Below are 11,389 nucleotides of genomic sequence, written 5' to 3'. Positions count from 1 at the left end.
TAAGCGCCCCGCTGCACAGCCCTGCCGAGTGTTCACCAGGTCAGCCATGAGCAGCTCCCGCCAGCTCCCAGGAGCTGTACATCCCCAGAATGTTAAGACTACTTACCAGCACTGAAATAATTAGCATTTGAGAAAAACAGATGAAATTTTAGCCTCATCTTTCAATAATTGGGTTTTGAGATTTACTTCGCTGGAACCTGGATTGTTTTACAAGACTCCTAGGGTTTTCTCCGTGTTTTTCGTTCTTCAGTATTCACTTTTACAAGATTTCGTCACACCACGTTAAGGATCACCTTCCCCCCCTTTGTAATGCAAACAAGAATTCTCACATCAGTGTTAATCTGCATTGCCAGGAAAACACTGACTGTAATGATACCTGCAGCATCTCTGTAAGAACTGGTAGCAGCATTTTGAATGCCCACAAAAGGATAATTAGCAGCTCAATTTTTTGTGTACTCACAGCTGAGAAACTGACAAACAGAAAATTAAAACTTTATTACTTCTACATTAAGAACCATGCTAAAAACTGTAAATCCTGACAGTCCCAAAATTCTCAACTTGTTAACTATTTTCTCCTCATCTCATATGAAAAGACCAACAGACACCAGACACTAATAGACACTGCTTAGTGTTGAAAAACTGCCATAATCTAGTTTAGTTTGTGGGTGCTAAGGATATTGTGGATGTCAAAGTTAATCTGGCTCCTAGGTCAGAACGAACAAACCCATGGAACAGAAATCCATTACCAGATTACCAGGTACAGAGCCTGCATTCAGCTCAAGAAGTCTCCTGAGCTGGATTCTGGGAGAGTATTAGAGGAAAGCATGTTGCAGATACTTGCAGTTTGCCCACTTTTTTTAATTTCTCCTGGAGCATTTGCCTGGAGATCTGCTAGAGGAAGGATACTGGACTAGAAAGTCTTTTACACTGCACTGCGATGATTTGGTTTAGGTCTTTTTATTACTTTTTACAGAAAAATATACATTTTGTGTATATTGTAGACAGTAATAAATATTAATATTGCTACTTCTGTTCTTTCTTACCAATTATTATTATTTTTGAATCCTGAATATACATTTTTAAAAGAAGATAGGGGGAATTCTTAGAAAATAATATTACATGTCACAATTCAGATGGAAAAAAAAGTATTTTTCATAAATAGAAAGCCTTTCATGGAGTCTTAAGCCAGTATTTTATTTTTTTTCACATTTGGACGGATTAGAAGCTTGTCTCCAATCAGTGACTCACATAATGAGGAGTATCTCACCAAGCTGAAGTAACTCAACTGCTCTCAGTGACGTACATTAAGTTGTTATTTTTGCTCTAAATAAAGGTGGCATGTCACAAAATAAATGGGTAATAGTACAGAAAACATGGCTTAAAATACTCTAGGTATCCTTCCAACTAGAATTTTAAAAAGAAAAAAGATTATCTGAATGTATTCTTCATCAGTCTAAGAAAACCCTACACAGAGGTCTTTGCATTGCACTTTTACAGACACAGCTTATGTATATCCGCAACAGGATCTAAAATGAACTCTTCCTTCCATTATTATAACTCTCTATTACAAATTACATATACTCATTTCTGACTTTTCTCAACCCTGTTCAGATACTGCAAGAGGCCGTAATTGCCAGCTGGCTTTATACTGATGCAGAGAGATGGTTACAAAAGAGGCTTCTGATGTAACACCTTCAATGCACATGGAAAAGTTTTCAATTATTTTCACAAAGACAGATTCATTCCATCTGGACTCTGTAAGTTTGGTATCTACAGCAAAGCAGTAACCACTGCTGTTACCATCCCCAGAAATCAACACAAGAAGAGAATATGCAGTGTGCCAAGAAATACAGAGCAGGTTACAAAGCAGAAACATCAGTAGATTACTGTGCCTCCTTGGCTTATGTTGCAAAGTATTTTATTTCTATGGAGGTAGCACTGTCGCTGTATCTTAGAGAAAACTCATTGTCACTGAGGTTTCTCCTCCATGCCTCTCCAGCTCTCTAATGGCAAATTTATTCCCATGCCTTCAAGGTATCTAGTGGAGTAAAGTCTGGGAAGAATATTTACATCAGCACCTGCTCTGCATCTGTACCTTGTCTTGACTTAGTTTGGCTCTAAATTTGCACAAAGGTCTTCAAGCAAACTCTGGAAGACCACTTTCACTTAAAATACTTGTAAGCAATCCAAAATCTTTATTTAGTAGTAACAGTTTTGAAGTTCTGACCAGTTAAACAGGAGTTGCTGAAGCCCTCTTGAGTAATGACTGTAAACCAGACTTCCACAGATGGTATTTGGCAGTGACCTGCTTCTAATGTAAGCTGAGTATCTCAGTTGCCATTATAGTCACTTGCCATCTTAAGGCTTGATTCAGTTGCCTCAAAGTAAGAGTTCAGTATCATTTGGAATACCTCAAAACACTTCATCTGACCTCTCGAGAACACACAAGTCTCACGTCATCTCCACTAGCTCCAGCTAATTGTTTCAGATACTCTGTGGTATCTCAAATAGCTTTAAATGCCTATTTTAGGCGACTAGAAACCTCTCCTAATCGGCCCAGCCAAATGAGCCCCAAGAGCTGTTCAGCTTCAGGGTAAGCTGCACAGGTTCCCAGGCTCCACTGCCCACTAGTACTGACGACACCTCCACCGACGACAGCGGGAACTTCAGACCCTTACTCACACAGACACTGAATCCAGATGTCTACAAGGCACAGATGAATCCTACCACCTACTTTTAGATAGCCAACCCTTGTCTACAAGCTAACACTCTGCCTGTCCTACTTGAGCTGTTTCTATACAGAGGCTGGATTTTAAAAATGAAGAGTCATTTGTTATTTGTTTTAACAAAATGGGCCAGCTTTAGAGCACACTACAGGGTAAGAATATGGGCAGATGCATCGACCACTCCAGCAGAGATGAGAATGACAGTTTAGAGATCACCAGCAGCTTTCTGTTAACTGCTGCAGTGAATACTTTTCCTTGGTAATATCTCATTCCACAGCAGAAAAGCACTTAAGCACATCCTAAGCACCAAGCATAAATTTAACACCCACTGACTTTAATGAGAACTAAGTAATGCGCTTAATTGCTTTGTTGAACTATAGCCAACAGGATTTTGGGGAAGATACCGGCAAAGGAGAAACGCAGTTACTCTAGAAAAACTGGGGTTTTTTTCCAATGTCTATAGTTGTGTATTTTGCTACAAATCAAAGAAGAGCTAATATTTTGGATGTGATCTGTCTTTTGGTACAGACATATTTTAAAACAAATCTGAATTTTAAAAATGTGCATCAGAACTCTTTCAGAGGTATTACAAAGGTATTGTGTACACTTACTAGCAATCTCTTCAGCAATCCAAAAACCTTAAATGTGAGGTCTCTTTTACGGAGTGGGACTGTATCTTTCTACTCATCTAGGAACTCCTGTACTTAAAGCTGATAACAGCAAACCTTCTTTTAAATAAATGGCTCTTCAAGGCCATCATCATCATGATAAAGTGCAATTCATATTTCAGTCATTCTGTCATAAGCAAGTCATTGCCTCTGAAACTGCAGATGATTTCAGTGATAATTCTACATTTAAACCTTTATAACCACATTGTCACATCCCTGCCAGTAAATGCATTTTGTGAGCTGCCAATCACTGTTATCCTCTACAAAAAGTACATGGAAAAAAAAAGGAAATGAAGAGGCTCATTTCTAGATGTGTTTTCCCTGTTTCTGAGGTATCACCATAAACGGAGACGAAAGGACACAACTCTTGGAAATCTCCCTCAGGAGACCACGGGGCCATATAACTAAGTCAAGCAAGCCATACTGCACAGGGCAAAAGCAGCTCCACCTTCACCAGTGCAGGTACACCACATGACAAGAAGTATCATGAAAGCAAAGCAGAAAGAAAAAAAGGAGCCTTTCAAACAAGACAGGGATCAACCACATCCACGCTAGATGCTAGGGGGTCTGCAATCCAACACTGTCATAATGCAGCCAGTCCTATTTTTCAGGATTTTGAGTGCTCTACTCTGGGTACACATCTGAACAGCAAGAGACAGTCTGACAAGGTCCATATGGTGGAGGTGGTTGACTATAACAAGCCAAAAGCAGAGCACCTTTTCCAAGCTGTACAGGTGCTGTGGATCATCAGACACTTTCTTGTAGGCCCAGCAGGGTGTGCCCAGAGCCAAATGGCTGGTACTATGCAAAATGTAGGTGCAAGCTCACTGGCACATTTTAAGTTGCCACTTTAAAACTATCAAAACAAAGAAAGGTGAATGTAAAGTTCCACCATGCAGAGAGAGACTCTGAATTTCCAGTACAGAAATGCTGATGTTCCTTATACCCTACAAAAGCCCACTGTCACAGGAAACTGGTAATTTGCAGAGGCCACTTTAAAAAAAGAAAGAACCACAACTTCCTGACGCTTTTCACTGCATGGCACTGGGAGAATCCCCTTCTCTCCAAATCTCACAGACTCTGTGGGAAGCACAGGCCCTGCTATCCGCATGGAGACTTGAGAAAGAGGTTTGTTCTTAGTGAGCTGCTGTAATTCTCCTTGATGTGAAAATAGGCTTTATTCCTGAGGTAATACAGACTGTGGTTCCCAAACTGCAAGCCACAACAGCCTTCCCGTTGCTGCTGTTTCTGCACTTTGGCTCTACATTGGGTGTGCTGGGTCAACAACACCACAATACAACAGTCCCACAATGCAGAGCTAGAGGAGTGCTGCAGGAGCAATCTGTCCTCTTGACTGTGATGAATGGAATATATTACCTGATATAGCCATTTTCAATCCTTTCAATATCTTCATCAGTAGTTCTGACAGACAGTCTGTGCATACCAGGGTAGGAGTGCTGGGTGTTGATTTTTGCCATTTTGCTTTACATATCAACATCTAAATGACCGCTGAAACAGGGGAAAAAAAGAAACAAAACATTTTCTGAAGGCTGCAAAAGAAACATGCTCAGTACTTAAAAAGAGCAATTTATAAAACAAAGGAACAACAAAATACAGATTCAATCTTTTGAAGATTAGCCAGTCATGTTTACACACATGTAATAGTCATTTCTTGATTTATTGGCACTAGACAGAAAAAGGTGTTAGCAAAAGTGTTACAAAGAAAATTCATCATAACCAAACAAATGGGTTACATAGCACGCATTTAAAATCTCGTTAAAGGAAGGTTAGTGAGCAAGCCAATCAAAAAAAGCTGGGACAACCCATTCCACATTGAGTTGATCCCTTTGTGCTAATCTTATGTATTTTATGATTACGTTTTTTATTCTGAAAATACATATTAACAAAGCAGATAAACAATAAAGTGTATCCCACAGCTTATTTTATGCCATGCATTAATTCTGTATTACCTAAACTCTGCACTAAACATATACTATTTTTTTCCCATTTATTTCCGTATATCATTTGCTACACTGCTTTAAGACAAGCTCTGTTAAGATATTTAGCAGCCCACCTCCTACAAGATTTAGGAAACTGACCTAAATTCCTTTCCAGATTCAGCCTTCAATGCCTCATCAAATTCACATCACATCTATCACCTGCAAAATAAGTTTTAAGACTCAAGATAAGTGTCTTAAAACTGAGGGATGGGAAGACTGCCAGTGAAAGCTTTGAAGTTTGCAAAGGTTTGGTTTGTTTGGGCTTTTTTTAAGTTTGGAAACTCCATTCAGGAACTTCCTTTGTTTGAGATATAACTAGAATTAAATTCTCTTGGAATCACTCAACCACTTCAGACCATCTACTGTCCCTTTTTCACCAGTAATCCTCTGTCTTGTTGACCATATAGCATTCAGTTTTAGCAGCAAATTAAATACAGATCTTACAAAAACTAACATTCTGCTCAGAATTATTCCTGAAGCAAAGCTCACAATCCATTTTTAAGTTTATATTATGTATCCAGTTTCTTAAAAAACAGATATCTGACTTACCCTCCGCTCAATTCCCAGACAACTAAAGGGAATCATATATCATTTTTAAGTTATTTAATATATTTCAAAATATAAAAGAGATTCACTTAAGTTTTTAACCTAGAAATAATGAAATGAGTCTATAAATAGCCCTTGGGCATCATTTCAATCAGAATTTCCCAGTACTAATTTTCTCTCAGTGCAGGTGAACTGATTTATAACTGTGTTTTGCCTTAAACTGACACTTGTACATACCAGTTAACTTTTAATAGTGAACAATGGGCATTTCTATTACACATTGATATGAGAAAAAAAAACAACATCCTTCAACCCTCCCTCTCTCAGATTTGAATGTTCACTCAAAAGAACTTAATTCCTAAAATGCAGATAATTTACGCTAAAAACAACTACATATAAAAATGTCAACTGGAGCAGTCTCACAAAATGAACAGATTTTGTCTGTTCAAGAAACACATGACAAATTATTTATGAATATGTTAATGTATATTCATTACGAATGTCAATGAATATTTCTTTTAAAATTATTTAGCCCTTGAGAGATAAATATTGTTATTAATAAACTAACCAGTCAAATTGGTTTCAAAATAGGTATGATGCCAAAAATCTACTCTCTAGGAAAATTTTTCATGAATCATAGAATCACCATGGTCGGAAAGGACCTCCAGGATCATCAAGTCCAACCTTCCTCCCAACATTTCCCTAACCACTAGATCATAGCCTCAAGTGCCACATCCACTTTTTTGAGGGATGATGACTCCACCACCTCCCTGGGCAGCCTGTTCCAGTGTCTAACCACTCTTTCAGTGAAGAAAGTCTTCCTAATATCTAATCAAAATCTTCCCTGGTGCAACTTGAGACCATTTCCTCTCATCTTATCATCAGTAATTTGGGAGAAGAGACCAAAACCAGCCTCACTACACTCACTACAACCTCCTTTCAGGTAGCTGTAGCTGTCTCCTCTCAGCCTTCTCTTCTCCAGACTAAAAACCCCAGTTCCCTCAGCTGGTCCCCATAAGACATGTTTTCCAGCCCTCTCACCAGCCTCGCTGCCCTTCTCTGGACCCGCTCCAGCACCTCAGCATCCTTCTTAACCTGTATCATTTTCTAGTTATGATTACTGCTTCTACCACATAGTTTTTAACACAGAATTAGATGACAGACAGTAGTGCTTTAGTGATTATAACATTTATTTTGTTGTAACAGCAAGTATTAAGGTAAGTCACATTTCTCATCTGTTAATTTGAACATAATTGAAGGTAAGAAGAAAATGTGGTTTTCCTTCTCTCGTTACTCATTTTTTCCAACGTCAGCTTACCAAAATCTGCTAAGGTTTGTTAGCCTACAATTCACAACCTGTCTTACTGCCCAGGATATAACAAATGGTTATGCACATACAGAAAGAAAGGCTCAGTAGCAAATTTCTTCTTCCTACTGATAGTTGCTCATGCTGCCTATTTTATTTCCACTGCTTTGAGCTATGCTAAGTCTCACAAAAGTTAACTTTTAAGAGTAAAGTGGCATGAACTGCTTGGACTTTACTGCTCTGTATAGGCCCTGCTCTCCTTTAAAGCTCACCCAAATAATTTTATTGGTTTTTTTAAAAAAAAATCATAATAGAACTTTCTATCACATTGCAGGAGGGAGGGAGGAGTTGTCACTCTTCCACTGAACAGTGCCACCTATATCCCATGTAACCCCATTAAACTTCCACTTTATTCTAGTTCAAGGTTTTAAAAGCTTTATGGTGGGAAAAGAGGAATGATTCATAGAACAAGCAGCAAAGCATTAACAGAATAAGTAGCAAAGCATGTATTTTCCAGCACAGTTAGTTCTGGGCTAAGACGACCTTGGCTAGTTCTGCCACCCTGCACAACCATAACCCTGTCACTAGTTCTGGTGATTCACAATCAGACTGATGTCTGTGCATAGCAGTTCTTAAACAAGGGTCATCTGATTTATAATCTCCACCAAAATAAACAACTGTTAAAACAGTGAAAGTCTGAGATAATAAAAACCTCTTGAAGTGTCGGGATGGTGTAGACAATTCACTACCAACACATATTCTCTCGCTGAAAAGACACACTGCTGCTGTAGTGGAGAGCAGTGAACAACGCCCTTCTGTACCTCAGACACTGCAGGTCTGACCGAGGGGTTGCCAGACCTGTCATTTCTGCATTGATTCCTAAACGTTTAGTTAAAAACCATTAAGAACACTATTTCTTTAAACTTTAAACTGAAGTGGCTTCTCCAGATGTTTGCAATCTCCGGAAATTAGAAATTACTCATCTGGAATTAGAGACTACTAATAGATGCTGGAGTTGGATATTCCAAATTTCCTGGAATGGTTTGAGTACACTGAATACAGGAAACAGTTGTACACCTTATTTAGTCTTCCAAAAGCTATGTGACTAAAGAAACAAAACAAGTCATGGGATGTGACATCAAACATGGCCACCTTCACCACGGCAAAAGTTTAAGGACAGTATTTCTCAAAGTTGCACAGGAAAATCGTCTCACTAATGATGCTGATGAAAAGAAGGAGCTGTGAGACAAGAAGATCTCAGGATGGCAAAAAGTGCCATGGGCAGGAGAAATGAGGAATGCAAGGAACTTCAGGGTGACCCACGTCAAGTAGATCAATTTCTTAACTTGATGGCAAGTGACTTGCAATGCAGGCAAATAGAAATCAATGAATGCAGGTGACAAGCACAGAAACTGCTGCTTTATATGCTTCCAAATTAACCATACGTTCTCAGGAATGGAAACCTGAAAAGTGCATACACCCAGCTCAGTGAAAGGCCCAGCTCAGTGAAAGGCCCTGCTCAGTGAAAGGTCCAGCTCAGTGAAAGGCCCTGCTCAGTGCAGGGCAGGCCTGCTGACACAACAGCTAAGGATGTATACACGAAGGTGTTAAGGACACAATGAACACTGGAACTGCTACAAGGAACAGGCGTGGACTTACAGTCCAGAATACTCTTAGTCCTTCTTTTGAACAGAAAGATACTGCAGAACAAAAGCATGGCAAGAATGATTAAGGACATAGAAAAGGGAGAGACAGAAAAGTGGGGCTTCTTCACTCTAGAAAGGCAAAGAATAAGAAGCTAGAAAGTAAAAATATGTAGGCAAAATTTGAGCTCATTTTAGAGCCCTTACAATGATTTCTGCTGTAAAATCCCAATTCAATATATAGTGTGGTCTGAACTCTGATTCTGCATTAGACCAAAGGAAAGGAGGAAGGGAAAATATCACAGAAATATAACCCTACTATTAAGCAATAAAATTGTTTAATATTAAATTAAAATTGCTTCCTATTTTTTTGGAAGGAGGAAGGGAGAGTAGAGAAAGGTTCATTATTAAATTGTGCCACACAGGCCCTGCTGTGGCAGAGAAAGAGAGATAGTACACAGGACTGGTTGCAAGAGAAAAAGCAGTAATTTGGGTACAGCACAGGTGGTGAGACCTCCTAAAGCAACACCGTTTGGCCCTGCATGAAGCACATAAAATTCTGGCACATTGCTGGCTATCTGAGAAAGGAGAAATATTTGTTCCAAAACTCCTAACAATAAACATGTTTAATGATCTATGGAGGAGATCAGAATTTCAAAACTGGATCCAAAGGTGACTAACTAGGCAGCAGCTTAAACCAAGCAGGGCAGTACCAGGAGCCAGCCAGCAGGAAAACGATGTCAAGGCAAAAGACTCTGCACACATCTTTTGCAGGGCTGCAGAAAGACAGCTCCAGAAAGCTGGGATCTCATGAAACCACCACTGAAAGCTGGTGCTTACAAGGCAGTTTAAAGAACTGAGTCGAGGTCAGCTTCATATTTAAAAACATAGTTATTAGGGTCGTGTGGTGGGTTGGCCTTGGCTGGCTGTCAGACACCCACCCAGCTGCTCTCTCACTCCACCTCCTCAGAAATCTAGTCAGAGAAAGTAAGATGAGAAAGCTCATGGGTCAAGACAAGGGCAGGAAGATCACTTACCAATTATCACCACAGGCAAAACAAACTCAAATTGGGGAAAATTAACATATTGCCAATTAAAATAGAGTTGGATGGTGAGAAACAAAAATAAAAACACCTCTCCCTCTCTTTTTATCCCCAAATCAAGTTCACTTCTACATTCCCAACTTCTCCACCAAGCCCAGCAGCATAGGGACCAGGGAACAGGGTGCTGCAGTCATTCCATAATGCTTCCTCCCTTCCACTCCTTCCTCCTCAGGCCACAGTTCCTGTCAGGAGAAGCCTGAACCTGAATCTAGTTACCCAATTTTAGCCAACCAAACTGGAGACCTGGATCCTTAAAGCACCCCTGTAATTTTTAATTTTCCAGAACAAAGTGACTTATCTTTAAGCACTCCAAATCAAACTATGAAAAGCAAAGACTGCCTCAGGTTGAAGAATTTTCCAGTGTCAGGCAGCAAAATAAAACTTAATCTGAAACAATCCTAGCTCTTGAAAGATTGACATCTTTACCAGTGACTCAGGCAGAATTCGAACATATTTTCTCACTTAGTATTTCTTTCTTTGCTACCAATTGTGCTAACCTGAAAGAGGTGGATAATAATTCCACAGTCAAGAACACTGCTTTTCAGTGCATAAATCATTGAGACTGAAAACAAGAGAAAGGTGTATTCTCCTGCTAAAAATGTTTAAAAATTATACATTAATGATAGCTCTCCCTACTCCAAGTGCAAATAGTTCACGTACTTTTTATCCTCTTCCTTTTGGGTTCAATAGCAACTGATATTTTGTGTCAAATTATTTTATATGCACTGTCTGGTATAAAAGACCTGTTTTATCAAGACAGACAGTTGTTTGACAACAAATACAAATTCAAGTAACATGAAAAATTAGAAACAGAAGTACTAAGGCTGCAGTATCTAAATGTTAGGAGCTGTACTATCCAGTGGATTTCCTACAGAAGGCATCCAAAAATCAGGTACCCAGGAACAAGGCACTGAGAAGGACACTACATATGCTAGCCAATACAAAATGACTGCAGACAAAACAGGAGGCTGGAAATAACTGGGCAGCTAACTCCAGGCCAAAAGAAGGTGGCACCCAGTTCACAGCCATAACTCCTCCCATTCTCAAGTCTGTTCAGCCATTTGCAGCAAAATGCATTATGCTTGGGAACTGTGCCTCAAAAAAGAGATGCTTTTCAAGGAAGTTGCTGGCTATCAGCAAAGCCACCAAAGTGAACTCTGTGTAGCCCACAAAACATCTGTGAAAGAAATTTGAATAGCTACAGCCTCCCTCTCAAGAGCACTGACAGTTCACATTTGGGCTACTCTAGCAGATCCCATTTCGGGCAGAACATATTAATTCACCCTAACTTAATTCAAAATTGTGAACCAAACAAATATTAATGCTTCTGATATGAAGTAAACATAGATGTTTATCAAGCAATGGTGGCAGATCAAGCTGTTTATACCACCACTTAA

The 11,389-nt window shown here is 39.4% G+C and overlaps 1 protein-coding gene across 2 annotated transcripts in view; it reads right to left on the bottom strand.

Annotated features, from left to right (window-relative positions):
* The window catches only part of CNGA3 (cyclic nucleotide gated channel alpha 3), a 22,545-nt gene extending 17,642 nt beyond the window's left edge, over positions 1-4,903 (bottom strand). Inside the window, exon 1 of one of the 2 annotated variants that reach the window (XM_008949511.1) lies at positions 4,772-4,903. In XM_008949511.1, coding sequence (XP_008947759.1) covers positions 4,772-4,872 — 101 coding nt within the window. In that variant the 5' untranslated portion in view covers positions 4,873-4,903. The remainder of the gene's footprint in view (positions 1-4,771) is intronic. The other variant, XM_008949512.1, reaches the window with a different exon arrangement.
* Positions 4,904-11,389: the final 6,486 nt, after the last annotated feature.

This window comes from Merops nubicus, unplaced genomic scaffold (genome assembly GCF_000691845.1).
Source record: "Merops nubicus isolate BGI_N331 unplaced genomic scaffold, ASM69184v1 scaffold15821, whole genome shotgun sequence".
NCBI lineage: Eukaryota > Metazoa > Chordata > Aves > Coraciiformes > Meropidae > Merops > Merops nubicus.
This window is presented reverse-complemented; position numbering and strand designations above follow the sequence as displayed.